Source organism: Pimephales promelas, chromosome 13 (genome assembly GCF_988280905.1).
Source record: "Pimephales promelas chromosome 13, fPimPro1.hap1.1, whole genome shotgun sequence".
NCBI classification, from domain to species: domain Eukaryota; kingdom Metazoa; phylum Chordata; class Actinopteri; order Cypriniformes; family Leuciscidae; genus Pimephales; species Pimephales promelas.
Window position 1 is genome coordinate 26,499,313 of NC_142781.1, and position 24,873 is coordinate 26,524,185.

Here is a 24,873-nt window from a genome sequence, read left to right on the forward strand (position 1 = left end):
TTAAATGCAGTGTTACATTTTTGAAGGAGATGTGAGGCATTTTGCATTTTGTGTGTGAAGTTTTGGAAGTTTTAGCGTTTTGAAAAAAGGTGACAGTTTTGAAAATGTGTGTAAGTTTCTAAAGACTGCTGCACAGTGGCGGCGAATGGCGTCTTGAGCTCAAACAACACTAAGAGAGAGCTTACGAATGGTCCAGACCAACCTTACGAAAGTGTGACTTACAGAAGATATACTTAGCGTACGGACGTTTCGGGAACCGTGACATAAGGTTAAGAGAGAGGTTAAGGAATAGGTTAAGAACTACTTACCGATAAGAAACTTTTGGGGAACCGGGCCCTGATGTCTTTCATGCTTTTGTCTGTTTATATTTGTATGTTTTACATTATATTTGTTTTCCCCCATAGATATAGATGAATGTCTGGTCAGTCCATCTGTATGTGGTCCAGATTCCAACTGCACAAATGAAATAGGAAGTCACAATTGCTCATGTTTGGATGGATTCACTGTAACAAACTCAAATCTCACCATCAGCATCAATAACCCGTGTAGAGGTAAATCCTATAATTACATTTATTTATAGTCTAAGTTTGAAGAATAATCTAATGTAATTTTTTAGACATTTAATTTTTCAGTGAAATTCTATTTGTATGTTTATTTTTTTTCTACTGTTGCGACACAATTGTATGCATCCTCTGTAAAAACATAAGAAAATATAGATTTGTGGTAAAGTGACATTCATATTTCTGTGTTCCTAATAAAAACAATACCCTTTTCATATCTTCCTGTAATATAGATGTCTATGAATGTCTAAATACATTAGAGGTCTGTGGTCCAAACTCTCGTTGCAACAACTCATTTGGGAGTTACAACTGTTCCTGCTTGATTGGGTTTACTGTAACAAATATGAATCAACCAATCAGCACCAGTAACCCATGCAATGGTAAGCATGTAGAAAATATACTTCATCATGATGTATTTAATTTACATTGTAAATCTTAATTAAACTGTGAATGTAATATTTTGGAAGTTTGTTGTGTGAAGATTGACAAAAAAACTTCCAACATTTCCCCAATAATTATTTTCATCTCAGTTCATGTTATTATTTTCATCAGACAGGAGTTATGCAAGAGTTTTAGACATACATAAGCCAGAAATCTTTTAAATATCGTTCTCAGTTCTTGTTAACCTTGTGTAGATACAGATGTCTTTCATGATTTATGTACTTCTGTCTTCATGTTATACATTAACTTTGCTTTGTTTTTTCCACTCCAGATATAGATGAATGTCTGCTCAGTCCATCTGTATGTGGTCCAGATTCCAACTGCACAAATGAAATAGGAAGTCACAATTGCTCATGTTTGGATGGATTCTCTGTAACAAACTCAAATCACACCATCAGCATCAATAACCCGTGTAGAGGTACAGTTTAGATTCATATCTCTCTTCTCTAACATTAAATAATAAACTAGATGTTTATGTGCACCATTAGACTAAACAATACTACTAAAATAAATAGCAAATATATTTTTAATAGTAAAATTATGAAATTTTTTTAACTGTTTCCTACTTTGTATAAAATATTCTAAATAAAATATTAGATTGTAAGGTTGGGCAGTTAATGAGTTGACCTCCACATTCTGTACGAGGAAAGAGTAAACCTACAGAGGGAACTGATTTTTAATTTATTTCTTTTCCTGCAATTTTCTTTTACTAAAGATGTGGATGAATGTGTCGAGAGATCAGAGGTCTGCGGTCCAAACTCAAACTGTAGCAACACTGTTGGGAGTTACAATTGCTCCTGCAAGAGTGGATATGATGTAACAGACCCAAACCTGCCTATAAACAGCAATAACACATGTAGAGGTATGACTGACAGCAAAAGCTCATAGTTCAATATCATGACAAATAGCAGGACTATTGAGAAACTTATTCTTTTTTTGTTAGTACCCCCAAATACACTGTTAACAGTAACATTGATAATATTTATATATTCAAAGCATATTTCGAGATGTTAGTAAAAAATCTCAGAGTTCCTCACATTTCCCCCAATTATTTTTCTTTTCAGTGCATGTGTTTTTATCCACAGGAGCTATGCAAGTGTTTTTGGATATAAATAAGCCATACTTCTTTATAATTCTTATTCATTTTCTATAAAACAATGTTTTTAAATAGATACAAGTTTAAAAAACTTTAGTTTTGTGGTCTCTTGTTTTTAAACATGTTGTCATTGTCCTTTCTCAGTTCTTATTGTCCTAGTATATATGTAGAGGTTGTTGGACACCAGATGTATTTCATGCTGTTGTGTGTTTATATTTGTATGTTATTCATTATATTTGTTTTCCACTCTAGATATCGATGAATGTCTGCTCAGTCCATCTGTATGTGGTCCAGATTCCAACTGCACAAATGAAATAGGAAGTCACAATTGCTCATGTTTGGATGGATTCACTGTAACAAACTCAAATCTCACCATCAGCATCAATAACACATGTAGAGGTACAGTTTAGATTTTTTGTTTAGTATAACCTTACTTAATTATCTAGAATTTGAACAGAATTTACATTGAGTTTTGAAAATGAAGCATTTTATTGTAAAGATGACAGTGAGATTAAACTGACCCAAACTGTTCTTCTTCCCATAACTTCCTTTTACTAAAGATGTGGATGAATGTGTCGAGAGATCAGAGGTCTGCGGTCCAAACTCAAACTGCAGCAACACTGTTGGGAGTTACAATTGCTCCTGCAAGAGTGGATATGATGTAACAGACCCAAACCTCCCTATAAACAGCAATAACACATGTAGAGGTATGACTGACAGCAAAAGCTCATAGTTTAAGTTCATGACAAATAGCAGGACTATTGAGAAACTTATCATTCTTTTTTGTTAGTACCCCTAAATACACTGTTAACAGCAACATTGATAATATTTATATATTCAAAGCATATTTTGAGATGTTAGTAAAAAATCTCAGAGTTCCTCACATTTCCCCCAATTATTTTTCTTTTCAGTGCATGTGTTTTTATCCACAGGAGCTATGCAAGTGGTTTTGGATATAAATAAGCCATACTTCTTTATAATTCTTATTAATTTTCTATAAAACAATGTTTTTAAATAGATACAAGTTTAAAAAACTTTAGTTTTGTGGTCTCTTGTTTTTAAACATATTGTCATTGTCCTTTCTCAGTTCTTATTGTCCTAGTATATATGTAGAGATTGTTAGACACCAGATGTTTTTCATGCTTTTGTGTTTGTATGTTATACATTATATTTGTTTTCCACTCTAGATATCGATGAATGTCTGCTCAGTCCATCTGTATGTGGTCCAGATTCCAACTGCACAAATGAAATAGGAAGTCACAATTGCTCATGTTTGGATGGATTCACTGTAACAAACTCAAATCTCACCATCAGCATCAATAACACATGTAGAGGTACAGTTTAGATTTGTGTTTAGTCTAACCTTACTTAATTATCTAGAATTTGAACAGAATTTACATTGAGTTTTGTAAATGAAGCATTGTATTGTAAAGATGACAAGGAATGAGATTAAACTGACCCAAACTGTTCTTCTTCCCATAACTTCCTTTTACTAAAGATGTGGATGAATGTGTCGAGAGATCAGAGGTCTGCGGTCCAAACTCAAACTGCAGCAACACTGTTGGGAGTTACAATTGCTCCTGCAAGAGTGGATATAATGTAACAGACACAAACCTCCCTATAAACAGCAATAACACATGTAGAGGTATGACTGACAGCAACAGCTCATAGTTCAAATTCATGACAAATAACAGGACTATTAAGAAACTTTTAATTCTTTTGGTTTGTTTTTTTAATTTTGTTAGTCCTTCAAATAGACTGTTAACAGCAACATTGATAATATTTATATATTCAAAGCATATTTTGAGATGTTAGTAAAAAATCTCGGAGTTCCTCACATTTCCCCCAATTATTTTTCTTTTCAGTGCATGTGTTTTTATCCACAGGAGCTCTGCAAGTGTTTTGGGACATATATAAGCCAGACTTTATAATTCTTATTCACTTTCTTTAAAACGATGTTTTGTGTAGATACAAGTTTAAAAATCGTAGTTTTGCCGTCTTTTGTGTTTAAAAATGTTATTATTGTCCTTTCTTAGTTCTTATTGTCCTAGTATATATGTAGATGTTGTTAGACACCAGATGTCTTTCATGCTTTTGTGTTTTTATATTTGTCTGTTTTACATTATATTTGTTTTCCACTCTAGATATCGATGAATGTCTGCTCAGTCCATCTGTATGTGGTCCAGATTCCAACTGCACAAATGAAATAGGAAGTCACAATTGCTCATGTTTGGATGGATTCACTGTAACAAACTCAAATCTCACCATCAGCATCAATAACACATGTAGAGGTACAGTTTAGATTTGTGTTCAGTCTAACCTTACATAATTATCTAGAATTTGAACAGAATTTACTTTGAGTTTTGTAAATGAAGCATTGTATTGTAAAGATGACAAGGAATGAGATTAAACTGACCCAAACTGTTCTTCTTCCCATAACTTCCTTTTACTAAAGATGTGGATGAATGTGTCGAGAGATCAGAGGTCTGCGGTCCAAACTCAAACTGCAGCAACACTGTTGGGAGTTACAATTGCTCGTGCAAGAGTGGATATAATGTAACAGACACAAACCTCCCTATAAACAGCAATAACACATGTAGAGGTATGATTGACTGATGAAGCAATCAGTGCTAATAAATTCATGACAAAGAAAACGGTTATTGGGAAGCTAATAACTTGTTTTTTAATTATTTTGTTTCTCTTTTTTACAAATAGTGTTAACAATAACATCGCCAATTTATATGTATTATAAAGCACAATCTGAGATGTTGATTAATAAAACTGTGAATGTTTTATTGTTGAAGTCTGTTGTGTGAAGATTGACAAAAAAAAAAATCCCAAAATTTCCCCAATAATTATTTTCATCTCAGTGCATGTTATTATTTTCATCAGACAGGAGTTATGCAAGAGTTTTGGACATGCATAAGCCAGAAAGCTTTTAAAATTCATTCTCAGTTCTTGTTAACCTTGTGTAGATACAGATGTCTTTCATGTTTTATGTACTTCTGTCTTCATGTTATACATTAACTTTGCTTTGTTTTTTCCACTCCAGATATCGATGAATGTCTGCTCAGTCCATCTGTATGTGGTCCAGATTCCAACTGCACAAATGAAATAGGAAGTTACAATTGCTCATGTTTGGATGGATTCTCTGTAACAAACTCAAATCTCACCATCAGCATCAATAACCCGTGTAGAGGTACAGTTTAGATTCATATCTCTGTGTTCTCTAACATTAAATAATAAACTAGATGTTTATGTGCACCATTAGACTAAACAATACTACTAAAATAAATAGCAAATATATTTTTAAAAGTAACATTATGAAATGTTTTAATTATTTTCTACTTTAGACAAAATATTCTAAATAAAATATTAGATTGTAAGGTTGGGCAGTTAATGAGTTGACCTCCACATTCTGTACGAGGAAAGAGTAAACCTACAGAGGGAACTGATTTTTAATTTATTTCTTTGCCTGCAATTTTCTTTTACTAAAGATGTGGATGAATGTGTCGAGAGATCAGAGGTCTGCGGTCCAAACTCAAACTGCAGCAACACTGTTGGGAGTTACAATTGCTCCTGCAAGAGTGGATATGATGTAACAGACACAAACCTCCCTATAAACAGCAATAACACATGTAGAGGTATGACTGACAGCAAAAGCTCATAGTTCAAATTCATGAAAAATAACAGGACTATTGAAAAAACTTATAATTCTCTTTTTTTTGTTGTTAGTTTTTTTAGTACCCCCAAATACACTGTTAACAGTAACATTGATAATATTTATGTATTCAAAGCATATTTTGAGATGTAAGTCAAAAATCTCTGAGTTCCTCACATTACCCCCAATTATTTTTCTTTTCAGTACATGTGTTTTTATCCACAGGAGCTATGCAAGTGTTTTTGGACATAAATAAGCCATACTTCTTTATAATTCTTATTAATTTTCTATAAAACAATGTTTTTAAATAGATACAAGTTTAAAAAACTTTAGTTTTGTGGTCTCTTGTTTTTAAACATATTGTCATTGTCCTTTCTCAGTTCTTATTGTCCCAGACCTAGTATATATGTAGAGGTTGTTAGATACCAGATGTTTTTAATGTTTTTGTGTTTTTATATTTGTATGTTATTCATTATATTTGTTTTCCACTCTAGATATCGATGAATGTCTGCTCAGTCCATCTGTATGTGGTCCAGATTCCAACTGCACAAATGAAATAGGAAGTCACAATTGCTCATGTTTGGATGGATTCTCTGTAACAAACTCAAATCTCACCATCAGCATCAATAACACATGTAGAGGTACAGTTTTGATTTGTGTTTAGTCTAACCTTACTTAATTATCTAGAATTTGAACAGAATTTACTTTGAGTTTTGTAAATGAAGCATTGTATTGTAAAGATGACAAGGAATAAGATTAAACTGACCCAAACTGTTCTTCTTCCCATAACTTCCTTTTACTAAAGATGTGGATGAATGTGTCGAGAGATCAGAGGTCTGCGGTCCAAACTCAAACTGCAGCAACACTGTTGGGAGTTACAATTGCTCCTGCAAGAGTGGATATGATGTAACAGACCCAAACCTGCCTATAAACAGCAATAACACATGTAGAGGTATGACTGACAGCAAAAGCTCATAATTCAAATTCATGACAAATAACAGGAGTATTGAGAAACTTGTCATTCTTTTGGTTTGTTTTTTTAATTTTGTTAGTCCCCCTTAAATACACTGTTAACAGTAACATTGATAATATTTATATATTCAAAGCATATTTTGAGATGTTAGTCAAAAATCTCAAACATTTCCCCCAATTGTTTTTCTTTTCAGTGCATGTGTTTTTATCCACAGGAGCTATGCAAGTGTTTTTGGACATACATAAGCCAGACTTTATAATTCTTATTCACTTTCTTTAAAACGATGTTTTGCGTAGATACAAGTTTAAAAATCGTAGTTTTGCCATCTTTTATGTTTAAAGATGTTATTATTGTCCTTTCTCAGTTCTTATTGTCCCAGTATATATGTAGATGTTGTTAGACACCAGATGTCTTTCAAGCTTTTGTGTTTTTATATTTGTATGTTTTACATCATATGTGTTTTCCACTCTAGATATCGATGAATGTCGGGTCAGTCCATCTGTATGTGGTCCAGATTCCAACTGCACAAATGAAATAGGAAGTCACAATTGCTCATGTTTGGATGGATTCACTGTAACAAACTCAACTCGCACCATCAGCATCAATAACACATGTAGAGGTACAGTTTAGATTTGTGTTTAGTCTAACCTTACATAATTATCTAGAATTTGAACAAAATTTACTTTTATTTTTTGTAAATGAAGCATTTTATTGTAAAGATGACAAGGAATGAGATTAAACTGACCCAAACTGTTCTTCTTCCCATAACTTCCTTTTACTAAAGATGTGGATGAATGTGTCGAGAGATCAGAGGTCTGCGGTCCAAACTCAAACTGCAGCAACACTGTTGGGAGTTACAATTGCTCCTGCAAGAGTGGATATGATGTAACAGACCCAAACCTCCCTATAAACAGCAATAACACATGTAGAGGTATGACTGACAGCAAAAGCTCATAGTTTAAATTCATGACAAATAACAGGACTATTGAGAAGCTTGTAATTCTTTTTTTTTTTTGTTAGTACCCCCAAATACACTGTTAACAGTAACATTGATAATATTTATGTATTCAAAGCATATTTCGAGATGTTAGTCAAAAATCTCAGAGTTCATCACATTCCCCCAATAATTTTTCTTTTCAGTGCATGTGTTTTTATCCACAGGAGCTATACAAGTGTTTTTGGACATACATAAGCCAGACTTCTTTATAATTCTTATTCATTTTGTTTAAACAATGTTTTGACATAGATACAAGTTTAAAAATCTTAGATTTGTGGTCTTTTTTGTTTAAAAAAAATGTTGTTATTGTCCTTTCTCAGTTCTTATTGTCCTAGTACATGTAGAGGTTGTTGAACACCAGATGTATTTCATGCTGTTGTGTGTTTATATTTGTATGTTATTCATTATATTTGTTTTCCACTCTAGATATAGACGAATGTCTGCTCAGTCCATCTGTATGTGGTCCAGATTCCAACTGCACAAATGAAATAGGAAGTCACAATTGCTCATGTTTGGATGGATTCACTGTAACAAACTCAAATCTCACCATCAGCATCAATAACACATGTAGAGGTACAGTTTAGATTTTTTGTTTAGTATAACCTTACTTAATTATCTAGAATTTGAACAGAATTTACATTGAGTTTTGAAAATGAAGCATTGTATTGTAAAGATGACAGTGAGATTAAACTGACCCAAACTGTTCTTCTTCCCATAACTTCCTTTTACTAAAGATGTGAATGAATGTGAAGAGAGATCAGAGGTCTGCGGTCCAAACTCAAACTGCAACAACACTGTTGGGAGTTACAATTGCTCCTGCAAGAGTGGATATGATGTAACAGACCCAAACCTCCGTATAAACAGCAATAACACATGTAGAGGTATGACTGACAGCAAAAGATCATAGTTTAAGTTCATGACAAATAGCAGGACTGTTGAGAAACGTATCATTCTTTTTTGTTAGTACCCCTAAATACACTGTTAACAGCAACATTGATAATATTTATATATTCAAAGCATATTTTGAGATGTTAGTAAAAAATCTCAGAGTTCCTCACATTTCCCCCAATTATTTTTCTTTTCAGTGCATGTGTTTTTATCCACAGGAGCTATGCAAGTGGTTTTGGATATAAATAAGCCATACTTCTTTATAATTCTTATTAATTTTCTATAAAACAATGTTTTTAAATAGATACAAGTTTAAAAAACTTTAGTTTTGTGGTCTCTTGTTTTTAAACATGTTGTCATTGTCCTTTCTCAGTTCTTATTGTCCTAGTATATATGTAGAGGTTGTTGGACACCAGATGTTTTTCATGCTTTTGTGTTTGTATGTTATACATTATATTTGTTTTCCACTCTAGATATAGATGAATGTCTGCTCAGTCCATCTGTATGTGGTCCAGATTCCAACTGCACAAATGAAATAGGAAGTCACAATTGCTCATGTTTGGATGGATTCACTGTAACAAACTCAAATCTCACCATCAGCATCAATAACACATGTAGAGGTACAGTTTAGATTTTTTGTTTAGTATAACCTTACTTAATTATCTAGAATTTGAACAGAATTTACATTAAGTTTTGAAAATGAAGCATTGTATTGTAAAGATGACAGTGAGATTAAACTGACCCAAACTGTTCTTCTTCCCATAACTTCCTTTTACTAAAGATGTGGATGAATGTGTCGAGAGATCAGAGGTCTGCGGTCCAAACTCAAACTGCAGCAACACTGTTGGGAGTTACAATTGCTCCTGCAAGAGTGGATATAATGTAACAGACACAAACCTCCCTATAAACAGCAATAACACATGTAGAGGTACAGTTTAGATTCATATATCTGTGGTCTCTAACATTAAATAATAAACTAGATTTTTATGTGCACCATTAGTCTAAACAATACTACTAAAATAAATAGCAAATATATATTTTAATAGTAACATTATGAATTTATAATTGTTTCCTACTTTGGGTAAAATATTCTAAATGAAATATTAGATTGTAAGGTACAAGGAAAGAGTAAACCTAAAGAGGGAACTGATTATTATTATTATTATTTGCCTGTAATTTTCTTTTTCTAAAGATGTGGATGAATGTGTCGAGAGATCAGAGGTCTGCGGTCCAAACTCAAACTGCAGCAACACTGTTGGGAGTTACAATTGCTCGTGCAAGAGTGGATATAATGTAACAGACCCAAACCTCCCTATAAACAGCAATAACACATGTAGAGGTATGATTGAGTGATAAAGCACTTAGTGCTATTCATGACAAAGAAAACAGTTATTGGGAAACTAATAACTTTTTTTATTGTGGAAGTCTGTTGTGAGAAGATTGACAAGAAAAACATACAGATGTCTTTTATGTTTTAAGTACTTCTATCTTTATGTTATACATTAACTTTGTTTTGTTTTTTCCACTTTAGATATAGATGAGTGTCGGGTCAGTCCATCTGTATGTGGTCCAGATTCCAACTGCACAAATGAAATAGGAAGTCACAATTGCTCATGTTTGGATGGATTCTCTGTAACAAACTCAAATCTCACCATCAGCATCAATAACACATGTAGAGGTACAGTTTGGATTTGTGTTTAGTCTAACCTTACATAATTATCTAGAATTAATCCATATAATATTTACATTGAGTTTTGTAAATGAAGCATTGTATTGTACAGATGACAAGAAATGAGATTAAACTGACCCAAACTGTTTATATTCCCATAACTTCCTTTTACTAAAGATGTGGATGAATGTGTCGAGAGATCAGAGGTCTGCGGTCCAAACTCAAACTGCAGCAACACTGTTGGGAGTTACAATTGCTCGTGCAAGAGTGGATATAATGTAACAGACACAAACCTCCCTATAAACAGCAATAACACATGTAGAGGTATGACTGACAGCTGAAACACTTAGTGCTAATAATTTCATGACAAAGATAATGGTTATTAGGAAGCTAATAACTTGTTTTATTATCATTTTGTTTCTCTTTTCTACAAATAGTGTTAACAGTAACATCGCCAATTTATATGTATTATAAAGCACAATCTGAGATGTTGATTAATAAAACTGTGAATGTATTATTGTGTAAGTTTGTTGTGTGAAGATTGACAAAAAACTTCCAACATTTCCCCAATAATTATTTTCATCTCAGTGCATGTTATTATTTTCATCGTTATGTGTTTTGGACATACATAAGCCAGAAATCTTTTAAAATTCGTTCTCAGTTCTTGTTAACCTTGTGTAGATACAGATGTCTTTCATGATTTATGTACTTATATCTTTATGTTATACATTAACTTTGCTTTGTTTTTTCCACTTTAGATATCGATGAATGTCGGGTCAGTCCATCTGTATGTGGTCCAGATTCCAACTGCACAAATGAAATAGGAAGTCACAATTGCTCATGTTTGGATGGATTCACTGTAACAAACTCAAATCTCTCCATCAGCATCAATAACACATGTAGAGGTACAGTTTAGATTCATATATCTGTGGTCTCTAACATTAGATAATAAACTAGATTTTTATGTGCACCATTAGTCTAAACAATACTACTAAAATAAATAGCAAATATATATTTTAATAGTAACATTATGAATTTATAATTGTTTCCTACTTTGGGTAAAATATTCTAAATGAAATATTAGATTGTAAGGTACGAGGAAAGAGTAAACCTAAAGAGGGAACTGATTATTATTATTATTATTTGCCTGTAATTTTCTTTTACTAAAGATGTGGATGAATGTGTCGAGAGATCAGAGGTCTGCGGTCCAAACTCAAACTGCAGCAACACTGTTGGGAGTTACAATTGCTCATGCAAGAGTGGATATAATGTAACAGACACAAACCTCCCTATAAACAGCAATAACACATGTAGAGGTATGATTGAGTGATAAAGCACTTAGTGCTAATAAATTCATGACAAAGAAAACAGTTATTGGGAAACTAATAACTTTTTTTATTGTGGAAGTCTGTTGTGAGAAGATTGACAAGAAAAACATACAGATGTCTTTTATGTTTTAAGTACTTCTATCTTTATGTTATACATCAACTTTGTTTTGTTTTTTCCACTATAGATATAGACGAATGTCGGGTCAGTCCATCTGTATGTGGTCCAGATTCCAACTGCACAAATGAAATAGGAAGTCACAATTGCTCATGTTTGGATGGATTCACTGTAACAAACTCAAATCTCACCATCAGCATCAATAACACATGTAGAGGTACATTCTAGATTCATATCTCTGTGGTCTCTAACATTAAATAATAAACTAGATGTTTATGTTCACCATTAGTCTAAACAATACTACTAAAATAAATAGCAAATATATTTTTTATAGTAACATGAATTGTTTAATTGTTTCCTACTTTAGATAATATATTCTAAATAAAATATTAGATTGTAAGGTTGAGCAATTAATGAGTTGACCTCCACATTCTGTACGAGGAAAGAGTAAACCTAAAGAGGGAACTGATTTATTTATTTGTTACCTGCAATTGTCTTTTACTAAAGATGTGGATGAATGTGTCGAGAGATCAGAGGTCTGCGGTCCAAACTCAAACTGCAACAACACTGTTGGGAGTTACAATTGCTCATGCAAGAGTGGATATAATGGAACAGACACAAACCTCCCTATAAACAGCAGTAACCCATGCAAAGGTATGATTGACAGCAAAAGCTCATAGTTCAAATTCATGACAAAGAACAGGAGTATTGAGAAACTTATCCTTCTCTTTTGTTTTTGTTAGTTTTGTTAGTCCCCCAAATAGACTGTTAACAGTAACATTGGCAATATTTATATATTCAAAGCATATTTTGAGATGTTAGTAAAAAATCTCAGAGTTCATTACATTCCCCCTAATTATTTTTCTTTTCAGTGCATGTGTTTTTATCCACAGGATCTATGCAAGTGTTTTGGACACACATAAGCCATACTTCTTTATCATTCTTATTCATTTTCTTTAAAAAATGTTTTGACATAGATACAAGTTTCAAAATCTTAGTTTTGTGGTATTTTGTGTTTAAAAATGTTGTTATTGTCCTTTCTCAGTTCTTATTGTCCTAATATATATGTAGAGGTTGTTAGATGCCAGATGTCTTTCATACTTTTGTGTGTTTATATTTGTATGTTTTACATTATATGTGTTTTCCACTTTAGATATAGATGAATGTCTGCTCAGTCCATCTGTATGTGGTCCAGATTCCAACTGCACAAATGAAATAGGAAGTCACAATTGCTCATGTTTGGATGGATTCACTGTAACAAACTCAAATCTCACCATCAGCATCAATAACACATGTAGAGGTACAGTTTAGACTTGTGTTTAGTCTAACCTTACATAATTATCTAGAATTTATCCATATGATATTTACATTGAGTTTTGTAAATGAAGCATTGTATTGTAAAGATGACAAGGAATGAGATTAAACTGACCCAAACTGTTCTTCTTCCCATAACTTCCTTTTACTAAAGATGTGGATGAATGTGTCGAGAGATCAGAGGTCTGCGGTCCAAACTCAAACTGTAGCAACACTGTTGGGAGTTACAATTGCTCGTGCAAGAGTGGATATAATGTAACAGACACAAACCTCCCTATAAACAGCAGTAACCCATGTAGAGGTATGATTGACTGATAAAGCACTTAGTGCTAATAAATTCATGACAAAGAAAACATTTATTGGGAAGCTAATAACTTGTTTTATTATCATTTTGTTTCTCTTTTCTACAAATAGTGTTAACAGGAACATCGCCAATTTATTATAAACACAATCTGAGATGTTTCTTAATAAAACTGTGAATGTTTTATTGTGGAAGTCTGTTGTGTGAAGAATATTGACAAAAAAAAACTCCCAACATTTCCCCAATAATTATTTTCATCTCAGTGCATGCTATTGTTTTCAACACACAGGAGTTATGCAAGTGTTTTGGACATACATAAGCCAGAAATCTCTCTTCTTTTTTTTACATTAAATAATAAACTAGATTTTTATGTGCACCATTAGTCTAAACAATACTACTAAAATAAATAACAAATATATTTTTAATAGTAACATTATGAATTTATAATTGTTTCCTACTTTGGATAAAATATTCTAAATAAAATATTAGATTGTAAGATTGGGCAGTTAATGAGTTGACCTCCACATTCTGTACGAGGAAAGAGTGAACCTAAAGAGGAAACTGATTATTATTATTATTATTTTTTTTGCCTGCAATTTTCTTTTACTAAAGATGTGGATGAATGTGTCGAGAGATCAGAGGTCTGCGGTCCAAACTCAATCTGCAACAACACTGTTGGGAGTTACAATTGCTCGTGCAAGAGTGGATATAATGTAACAGACACAAATCTCCCTATAAACAGCAGTAACCCATGTAGAGGTATGACTGACAGCTGAAACACTTAGTGCTAATAATTTCATTACAAAGAAAACGGTTATTAGGAAGCTAATAACTTGTTTTATTATCATTTTGTTTCTCTGTTTTACAAATAAAATGTTTTTAAAGGAACATCGCCAAAGAATATGTATTCTAAAACACAATCTGAGATGTTTCTTAATAAAACTGTGAATGTTTTATTGTGGAAGTCTGTTGTGTGAAGATTGACAAAAAAACTCACTACATTTCCCCAATAATTATTTTCATCTCAGTGCATGTTATTATTTTCATCGTTATGTGTTTTGGACATACATAAGCCAGAAATCTTTTAAATTTGTTCTCAGTTCTTGTTAACCTTGCATAAATACAGATGTCTTTCATGTTTTATGTACTTCTATCTTTATGTTATACATTAACTTTGCTTTGTTTTTTTCCACTCCAGATATAGATGAATGTCGGGTCAGTCCATCTGTATGTGGTCCAGATTCCAGCTGCACAAATGTAATAGGAAGTCACAATTGCTCATGTTTGGATGGATTCACTGTAACAAACTCAAATCTCACCATCAGCATCAATAACCCATGTACAGGTAATATTCATATTTTCTTCCTCCAGCCATGATTCAAATTTTAGCTTCCATCCATGTGATTTTTAATTTGGAAAATCATTTTGGTAAATTAAGTATTCTGTTGTAAAAATGCCATAGAATGACAACTGACCTTCACATATGGACTCACGCTTACTTGTGCAAGAGTGGATATAATGTAACAGACCCAAACCTCCCTATAAACAGCAATAACACATGCAAAGGAATGATTAGCTAAAAACAGCTAATGCTACATATATGAAATCCCAAAAAATAAAGGAATAAGGAGAGGCTCATAATTAATATTTTTTGGTTTTATTATACTTTTATTATATTTTTTTGGTTTTGCTCAATTTGGTTCAACTAAATCTGAGGTGATCTCAGATTTATCTCAAAGATTGGTATTATATTACGGTCTGTTGTGAGACAGTCTGACCAGTTGTGTCTTCGGGGATGTGATTATTCCATGTTTGTATGATCTTTGTGAACTGTGTAAATCCGGTGGTTGTTTGGTTGTGAGGGATGGCTGATCCCTCTAAAATGATTGAAACAGCGCTGAACGAGCTCACGCGGCATCTGCAGGACACTCGTAGCATTTTACCCAAGGTTTAAAATTCAAGTAAAATTTACTTGAAACTGTGTTATTTGTCAGTTACCTATAATAACATTTTTTAAAGATTCATTTTTGTAAGAATGTAAGAAGCTCAGTGCTTTGATCAAATTGCAACGGTTGTGTTCATTTCCAGTTTTGATTAACAGTAAATGCTACTCTGCGAGTGCTCTGCAGAGACGTCGGATTCAGTGGCCAAGAGTTGCGTTGCACTGTAAAGAACTTATCTGAAGCAGCAGAGAGGAGCAGCAACTGGCTGTGGTTGAGACGGAAAGATTCTGGCTGGCTATGTACAGGCCGCCATGCTACAGTTTCGTATAATTCTTGAAAAACTTGAAGAGTCTGTTGGTTTATCTGTATAGTTTGCATAGTTACAGTTACGTTCATATTTTACTATAAAGCTACGTCTTAGTTTGTGTTTATCTTGGCGAAATACAAATTGTACTTGGCGGAGTACAAATCAGCATGAAGTTTTAACGTCTACTCCTATGTAATGGAAATCAGGTGCGACTTATCACAATGAATTCATAATGACTGACAATGTTTATATTAGAACCAGGCCGATATATCGTCAGGCTTTTATCCAAAGCGACTTAAAATCGCTATATATCTCAGAGGTCGCACGCCTCTGGAGCAACTAGGGTTAAGTGTCTTGCACACGGACACATTGGTGTCTGACAGTGGAGTCGAACCAAAGGCATGGGTCTTAACCACTGCGCCATCACCACCACAATGTAATTCCATAATGTCCTTAAACATAACAATATTGCCGTCCATAAATGGAGAAAGTGCACGTTCGATGTGCGATACGTCGAGTTGTCTTAGACGCGATGCTGCGCTTCTCGTCCTGTGTGTGACCCCCTTAACTATAATGAAGAAAATAAAAAAAAGCTAATCTGGTTGAAAGCAAGATGGCCAGAGCTGGAGGAATGAGTACACAGATTGGTGCTTTAACAACAAATCAATAAATGCGCTTCTTCATGACGCATTCGTGCAACTTATACTCTAAGCGACTTATAGTACGAAAAATATGGTTGTTGTTTAGGAAGAGACAATCTAGGCTGTCAAATAAACATCTAATTCCTTAGTGCACCTTTAGCTCTATAATTTTTAACATTTGATTATTGGTGTCATTTTTTCAAGAAATAAATTACATTGTACAATTTTTTTTATTTCCTCATTTTTTTCAGCAATAACAGCAACAGCACCAGGTATGTACTGTAGAAAAGACCTGATATACCACTAAATGTTTTTGATGGTGACACATGCATAAAGTAATACCTTTTTACAGTTATTAGAATGTCAAATTAATTATTTTCCATACCAGAGCATGTTTTTTTTTTATCACAGAGGAGCTGTGCAAGCTTTTTTCAAATTACTTATGTCACCCAGATAAATGATTAATGCATTATTAATTTAACTACAAACCCTACTACAACTACAGTGCCTTCTACAACTATGAACCCTACTACAACAACTACAACTACAGCACCCAATACAACTACAACTTCTACAGCTACAGCACCTACTACAACTCCTATAACCACAACTTCTACAACAACAACAACTGCACCTATTAAAGAACCAGGTATGTTCTGAAAAGAAGAATGAAAAAATGAAGTTATTTTTTTTAATCTGTTCAGGAAAACAAATTGTAGACACAACCAAGTGTGTGTGCATGATGTGTGTGTGTGTGTGTGTGTGTGTGCTTCTCACTCTGAGCACGCTGTTATATTTTTTATGTGAATTCAGAAAATCATAGAAAATATGTAATTTTAGGTTTATAATTATTTGCGTGTTTGTTTTATTTTGCTGAAATATTCTAAACTGATGACAGCACCAGAATGTATATACAGCAAAATTAGAATGCCTGGGGGAAAACAAATCTATTGTAATTACTGTGTTTTTGTTAATTGTTCCATAAAGCCTATTTATACAAAAAATGTATTCCTCATTCACGTTTCATTCACGTGATTTTTTTTTAGTTCATTCGCCATATTTTTGAACATCAACAAGGCAAAATGATGACAGTGAATACAAAAACACATGAACAGAGATGCTAATTATCAATTGTTTTTATCTCTACCAGATCACAGGTATACAAAAATGCTTGTTTCTTTGCTCATGTGTTTTTGAATCCACCGCCATTACTTTGTCCTGCTGATAGTCATAAATGGAAATGGAAAAAGGGACAGAAAAAGATAAATAAATGCATTTTTTGTCTTGTTTAGTCCCGTTTACAGTTAAAATGTCAATGAAATTAGAAGAAGATTTTGATACCAGTCTCAGCGACCCCAAAACAGAGAAGTACCAACGCTATGCTGGTGATATTCAGTCAGTGGTAAGTGTTTCATATTTTGTGTAGAAAATGTATTGATTGTTTATACTTAAAGAAACGAACAACAACAGTTAGGGGAGACGTTGATGTATCCATCTCCAGACCCAGAGTCACAACTTTTTTGATTTTCAAAAATGGTAACCATGAAGCGAGAAGCAAATAATAGTGTAATTAAAATATAATGCAAATTACCTCAGGAAACGGGGCCCAAAAATAACAAACAAAATAATCTGCTAACTAATTGGAGCAATCTGCATCAAACACCAGATAAACACATAAAACACATAAAAAAACCATTCATCACATGGCGTAACACATTATATACATAAATAACTATCCAGACCAGATAACATAAAGATATCCATCTAATGACAAGAGTGGAGCCCAAAGAATGATCATTTTCTGCATGGTCAGGTTTAGTCTCTATATATCTCTGGTTCTTGCCACAGAGTAATTTCATATTAGACGGCATACTTTCATTTACATTTTATCAGAGGTTCTTCCTAATGTACAGTGGTTACTCTTACTTTGTACAGATTAACACAACTTACCACACTGTGCCTACGTTCAAAGGTTCAGTACGTGTCACTGGCTTCAGGTAAGGTCTACAATCTAAACTTTGACTCAAAAGGTCCATTTTGGTTTTTACAGCTTGTGTTAAGACAGTCTTCTTATTGTTGTGATTTGTGTGTTGCTCCAAAGGCCTGGTAGCATTATAGTAGACTATGAAGTATCTTCAACAATCAGCAGCGCAGCTACTTTTGCAGATACAAACAATGAGGTTGCCAAAAATCTCAAATCCAGTGGATATCCTGTAGCTGTGGATGCTTTTGCTGAAAGTGGTAAGGTAGTCAGTATATAATCTGGAAAGTTCTACCATTTTTATATTTTTTATAAACATGATTATTGCTACTAACCTTTAATAAAAATGAAAAAGATAAAAATAAAAGGTTTATGGATTTTACTTTCAGAAAACACCACTTTTTCCTCTACACCATGGTATCCTGAGCAAGATATGAGACTGGAATGTAAACGCCCAGTTTCTGTTCTTGGTGACATAAGTTGGAAATGGAATGATGACGTTATAATACAGAACGAAAAATACTCCATTACTACTTCAGAAGATGGTAGCATTCTCACTGTGAAAAAAGTTGAAGAGAAAGACAAAGGTGAGTCACATGTATCTTTTTCCTTACAATAATATCTTACATGTTGAATGTTCATAGGTCAAGATTAACGCTATGTGTCAATTTTGCATATTTGTTATCTGGCCTAAAGCTGTGGAACAGTCTACTTTTATTTATTAGGTCTGCTATACTTGGTACCACTTTACTTGGGTGTAAGTCAAAGCTTGAGACATGCAGTATTTGTTTACTCTGGCTTATGAATCATGATCAACTCTGTACTTTGTGTTCGTTCAATAATTAAAAGTTACTTCCTTCCATGAAGCACCAAATAAGAAATAATTAGCTGCTCTTTTCCATACAGTGAAAGTGACCAGGAATCTGGGCTATCAGACTACAAAATGGCAAAAGACAAAAAAAAAAAAAAAAGTATTATAGACGCTTCAATCATGACAATGTCACATTGTGGTGGTCTACCGATATTTGGTTTGTTTTTCAGTATCAGCCAGTATAGTTAGCATTACTTCATCTTTATCTGATAAAATGCTATCCACATATGTGCACATAGGCTACATATTATCCACTGTTGGTTAGTTTATTATTTATTTTTTTATTATTTGTTTAAAATACTTTATAGTGGAATCAGAAAATTGATATCTAAAAGTATACATATTTGACTATGGTGAACATCAGCAGGGCATTTGATTCATGGAGGATTATAAGACAATCTAACAATGTTAATACGCATTGCAAACAAGTCAATTTATTGGAATATTATTTACAATGACTTTTAAAAATGGTATCACCTGTATCACAAAGGTGTTATCGTGGTTTTAAACATAGTTAATCTGATTATCCATCGCTATATGCCCACAGTATTTTTTTTAAATGTGGTTTAAATATATCCACAAAATAGTTTAAATAATTCTATTCAGTTTCTATTCCATTCAGTTTCCCCTAATTAGTCATATACGTCCACCCTCCCGAATCGATCCCAAATCATACGCACCGATCCGGGGTGAAACCTCCACTCTCCTTGAGGAATCCCATTCCTCTAATTTTTAAGCGCATCCGAAGCATAACTAATGTCAGTTTTAGCTGGTAGATAAAATGTTGTATTGCGTATTATGTATTGATCTAAAACCCGACTGAAAAGTATTTAAAATATTGGACATACTGATATAGAAATTCAACTGACAGTATACAACTCTTTCTCAGAGCTTTGAAATAAAAGGTAATTTGTAGATGGGTCTAAAATTACTAAGGATAGATTGGTCAAGATGGGTTTTTTTTAGCCGAGGGAAATATGTCCAAATATAAACATATCCAGACTGATTTGTGGTCTGGAGGAGTCTATAGTTGAGCTTTTAGCTTCACATTATTTTCATTGGTTCTGTGTCTACTATAGCAACAAGGAGCATGTTTCTGCAATATTTCGTTACTTATTTATTTATTTTTACTTGCAGGTATATATGCATGTATCATTAAAAGGGAAATAAATTACATTCTGTGGCAAGATATAGTTATTGCCACACTTCCCAATATTAATGTGGGTCAAAACGAAAGACAGTTTCAGTGTAAGGATCAGACCGTGGAGCTGATATGCTGCGAACCAAACTATGCTGTGGTGTGGAATACTGGTGAAGAGACATCTCCAGGTTGTACTTACAGACAGACAATACATTCTTATAAAAATTTTACTAATTTCAGTTGCAAGTGACAAGCTTTATTGAATTCACCATGGTGAATGTATGTTTTAGTATTTTTTTCCCCCAATGATTATATTTACCCTTTATGGAATTAGGTGGGACATGCGCCACACTAAAACATGAAATCAAGAGCACAGATTGTGGTCCTGAAGAATTTACATGCAGACTCAAGATCGCTGCCCTTCAAAGCTTGTCTTATGGCCAGCGCGAAGTCAAAATTCAGAAAGTCAAAGAAGGTAAACCTTCAGTTTTTCATAATTTGATGCAGCTGAATGTTCTATAATAAGTGTTTTAATTGTAAATAATTGTTTTTCTAAAAATCGATCAAATATTTTCTCCAGTGTTGACCTGTAACAATAATACACTTGGAGATGGAAAAGAAGATGACATTGTGAAAGGACCCTGTGAAAAAGGCAAAGAAGGCACTATAACTTATCGATGTAAATCATCTGTATGGTCGGAGACTGTCAGGGACTGTATACTTCAGGTTATCATAGAAATTGAAAAGAAAGTTGAGGTAATCTTTAACATCTACGTATTAGTGAAAAATAAATCAACTGTCCATTTCAAATATTTCTGATATTTACATTTCTTCTTTTCTTTTATTAGAATTTGGTTCCACAAGAGATACCTGAGGTTATTAGTCAGCTTAGCAATGCTACAGTGAACAATAAAGACGAGATAACACAGTCTTCTGTGACTGTCGAAAAAATTGTTGACATACTTGTAAGAATTGCTAAGGTCTCACAATCCATTGTCATCGGTGAGCCTGTGATGAAGGTACGTACATTATGTATGCATGAAATACATCTGTCAAACTGTGGCTAGCCACTGTAACTACTTTTAAAAAAAACATTTTGTTAACACTTTCTATGAATTCCATGCTTATAATGAATTATATATAGCTCAATTTATACTTATAAGTATTGCTCTTCTATAAATATATTTATAAAGACCTACACTGCATTCTAAGAACAGTAATAGTTACATTTATATTATTTCTATAATTAAGTCTTACATTTGCGTTTTCAATGTGCATGCTCATAATCAATTATACACTGATTTTTAAATTATCAATAAAAGAGTTCCAGAGACCCTTGTTTGCTGTACCAATGAGTTATTAATTATCTTTAATGTCTAATGTTTGCATTAGAGATCATGAATGGTAATCTTGATTTATTAAAATCTCCTCAAATAAACAACTTAAAATGAGCACATCTTCATGATTTCTTAACATTAGCATCCCATGTTTTCACTTTACTTAAAGCCATCAATGATGCATTTATAGAGGTTATTAACGGTATTATACCTAACAATAATTATTTATAAGAAGAACATAACACGGCTATTAATAACAATATATATCACTTATTTGACAGAATTTGTAACTGTAATATAGAACATGATAGCAATGCAGGTTGCATCTTTATAAATGCATTCAGGGAACCATACGACTGAGTAATGAATAAATAACTTATAAATCAGTGTATAATGGATTATGAGCATGCACATTGAAAAGTAATGCATGGCTTAATTTTATAAAAATAATATAAATGTAACTATAACTGTTCTTATAATGCAGTATAGGTCTTACTGAGTCTTTATAAATACATTTATAAATAAGTATAAATGGAGCTACAATTCATTATAAGCACGGTTTTCATAGAAAGTGTTACCAACTTTTTTTTATCATAATATAATGTTTGTACATTATCTTTGATATCCCATCTGATGAAAATGATTTCTACTAAACATTATTTTCAATTTGATTTCCAGGATTTCCTTACGGCAGTGAATGTCCTTGTTTCAGAAGGAAGCAGTTCATCATGGACAGAATTGAATGCCAACAACACATCAAACGCCAGCGTTGCACTTCTGAGCGCTATTGAGAATATAAGCGACCGTCTCACAAAAGACAATTTTTCAATAAGCGAAACCTCTCTTGAGTTGAATAAAATTGTAACAAACAGCTCCTCATATAGTCAAATATCAAAACTGCCAAACTCAACTACTGAGATTCTGATACCACAGATTCCTGTGTCCACCTCCATAACCACCATAATCTTCACAACTCTTGATAATGTCCTACCTACTCGTAATACTAGCAATAAAAATGACACTAATAATAACGTACGCATCAACGGAGATGTGGTTGTTGTTAAGGTGAACCCAATGGTTAACAACATTTCTTTTGCGTTTGACACTACGAATGCCTCTTTGGGAAATCCTCAATGTGTCTTTTGGAACTTCAGTCTTGACGCATGGGATTCCAATGGATGTGAAGTAAAGCCCTCAGGGAATGAAACTGGCAAGGTTACATGTGAATGCAGCCACACAACCTCCTTTTCAATCCTAATGTCACCGTTTTCCCAGAAGAATGATGTCTTAGCCTATATAACATACATTGGTGTAACTATTTCAATGGCCAGCTTGATTTTGTGCCTCATCATCGAGATTATCGTGTGGAAGTCAATGACAAGAAATGACACATCCTACATGCGACATGTGTCCATAGTCAACATTGCCGTGTCCCTGCTGATCGCAAACATCTGTTTTATCATTGGAGCCGCAGTCGCAGAACAAGAGCAGCCAACATCAGTGGGTCGCTGCAGTCCAGCGGTTTTCTTCATGCACTTTTTTTACCTGGCTCTTTTCTTCTGGATGTTAATTTCAGCGCTGTTGCTCTTTTACCGGACAGTCATGGTCTTGTCCCAAATGTCAAGGGCCAGAATGATGGCCATTGCCTTCATAGTCGGTTATGGTGCGCCTTTGCTCATAGCGGTCATTACTGTTGCGTCGACAGCTGGACCTGAGAAATATATCACGAAAGAATTAGCATGCTGGCTGAACTTTAATGAATCTAAGGCCCTGCTGGCATTTGTGATTCCAGCTCTCACTATTGTAGCCATAAACCTTGTGGTTTTGATTGTGGTTCTGTATAAGATGTTGAGAAGAGGAGTTGGTACCACAACTCAGCCGGATGAGAAACATGCCCTGGTGGTCATTGCCCGATGTGTGGCCATATTGACTCCTATCTTTGGTCTAACTTGGGCATTTGGAATTGGAACCATGTTTTCCCGTGACTTAGGCATTCATGTGGTGTTTGCACTCCTCAATTCACTGCAGGTATCACTTTCTGTTTTGACTTTATAGATTATATTTTGCTTTTTTAAATGCTAGCTTTAAAGCAATAATTGTAACAGAAATAATGCAACAATTATGATATTCTGTCATTACAACAATCCAATTTAAAGCCTTAGAAAGATGCATTAAGTTATTTCCAATGTTGTTATGAATATGAAATTGAACAGCATTGCATCTAGTGTTATTTATTTATAAAATGTTGCTCATATTTTTGTAATACTTTTGCAGGGATTCTTTATATTGGTGTTTGGAACGCTGTTAGACAGCAAGGTATGAATTGATTTTTATTACATTGCAATTTGATAAACAATTGTGTTAATCATTGTTATCAATGATCTTATAAGCATTCAGTTCTACCCGCAGTGCTTTAATTCATTTTGTCACATATGGTTACAGATCCGTGAGGCACTGGCAGGAAGGCTGTCACTAAGGAACCTTACCAGCTCTAACCAAACCAGGGTAAATGGCAACAAAACAATGCATCTGATCCATGAGTTTTTCCTAATAATAGATGTACTCAGTTTACAACTGATATCTTAAATATCTGTATTACAGAGTACTAGTGGAGGACCATCATCTTCAAGCGGGCTGGGTTTCTTTCAAAGGATACGTAGGAGAAGAAGTAAGTCTTGCAATTATAATTGATACATTTTAATTTATATATATATATATATATTATTTAATTTATATATATATATATATATATATATATATATATATATGGCATACAAGATTACTTTAAATAACATGAAAATAATTATTTTCAGATATGTACAATGTATCTGAAGCCAGCTCAGCAGCAGCAAGATCTTCAAACAGCTCTGGTGGCTCAGATACTTTTATGAATGCATAATCAGCACATTAACTGTTACTTTATTAAATATTAAACAGCCTTTTCCAAACAAGTTTTCTATACTGCAAGTATATAAACTCTACAATCTGTTACTTATTTATGGGAAGTAGTGTTTCTATGTTCTGAAGTATGAATAAAAATGGATTATAATTTACAGATCTAATGTTTAATATGGGATATGTTTTATTATAATGCTGTGATTTGCATGATTGATGCACTCATTTATAACAGAAAAATTATATAATTAATATAGAAATTGCTTTATTTGTGTTTTCTGGCTTATTTGATGTAATGTATTTTTCTTTGCCATTTTAAATCATCAGGTTTGTCGAAAGGTTGGTGTCTTTATGCTGTTCTACACTGTATGGTTTATTTATAAAAAATCTATAATAAAATGTAAATGCAACAGA

At 33.4% G+C, this 24,873-nt stretch overlaps 1 protein-coding gene across 1 annotated transcript in view; it reads left to right on the top strand.

The window, feature by feature from the left end:
• adgrf6 (adhesion G protein-coupled receptor F6) overlaps positions 1-24,873 on the top strand; it is a 62,906-nt gene extending 38,033 nt beyond the window's left edge. Inside the window, exons 86-128 of the mRNA XM_089118775.1 lie at positions 405-551; positions 1,273-1,419; positions 1,717-1,863; positions 2,350-2,496; positions 2,658-2,804; positions 3,596-3,742; positions 4,242-4,388; positions 4,553-4,699; positions 5,150-5,296; positions 5,595-5,741; positions 6,253-6,399; positions 6,564-6,710; positions 7,204-7,350; positions 7,516-7,662; positions 8,155-8,301; positions 8,463-8,609; positions 9,090-9,236; positions 9,809-9,955; positions 10,148-10,294; positions 10,463-10,609; positions 11,044-11,190; positions 11,455-11,601; positions 11,799-11,945; positions 12,236-12,382; positions 12,882-13,028; positions 13,197-13,343; positions 13,956-14,102; positions 14,542-14,688; positions 16,486-16,506; positions 16,740-16,883; positions 17,527-17,636; positions 18,170-18,231; positions 18,336-18,475; positions 18,605-18,802; positions 20,224-20,415; positions 20,562-20,702; positions 20,808-20,983; positions 21,076-21,246; positions 22,243-23,592; positions 23,839-23,880; positions 24,007-24,069; positions 24,166-24,232; positions 24,378-24,873. Coding sequence (XP_088974901.1) covers positions 405-551; positions 1,273-1,419; positions 1,717-1,863; positions 2,350-2,496; positions 2,658-2,804; positions 3,596-3,742; positions 4,242-4,388; positions 4,553-4,699; positions 5,150-5,296; positions 5,595-5,741; positions 6,253-6,399; positions 6,564-6,710; positions 7,204-7,350; positions 7,516-7,662; positions 8,155-8,301; positions 8,463-8,609; positions 9,090-9,236; positions 9,809-9,955; positions 10,148-10,294; positions 10,463-10,609; positions 11,044-11,190; positions 11,455-11,601; positions 11,799-11,945; positions 12,236-12,382; positions 12,882-13,028; positions 13,197-13,343; positions 13,956-14,102; positions 14,542-14,688; positions 16,486-16,506; positions 16,740-16,883; positions 17,527-17,636; positions 18,170-18,231; positions 18,336-18,475; positions 18,605-18,802; positions 20,224-20,415; positions 20,562-20,702; positions 20,808-20,983; positions 21,076-21,246; positions 22,243-23,592; positions 23,839-23,880; positions 24,007-24,069; positions 24,166-24,232; positions 24,378-24,463 — 7,079 coding nt within the window. The 3' untranslated portion in view covers positions 24,464-24,873. The remainder of the gene's footprint in view (positions 1-404; positions 552-1,272; positions 1,420-1,716; positions 1,864-2,349; positions 2,497-2,657; positions 2,805-3,595; positions 3,743-4,241; positions 4,389-4,552; positions 4,700-5,149; positions 5,297-5,594; positions 5,742-6,252; positions 6,400-6,563; positions 6,711-7,203; positions 7,351-7,515; positions 7,663-8,154; positions 8,302-8,462; positions 8,610-9,089; positions 9,237-9,808; positions 9,956-10,147; positions 10,295-10,462; positions 10,610-11,043; positions 11,191-11,454; positions 11,602-11,798; positions 11,946-12,235; positions 12,383-12,881; positions 13,029-13,196; positions 13,344-13,955; positions 14,103-14,541; positions 14,689-16,485; positions 16,507-16,739; positions 16,884-17,526; positions 17,637-18,169; positions 18,232-18,335; positions 18,476-18,604; positions 18,803-20,223; positions 20,416-20,561; positions 20,703-20,807; positions 20,984-21,075; positions 21,247-22,242; positions 23,593-23,838; positions 23,881-24,006; positions 24,070-24,165; positions 24,233-24,377) is intronic.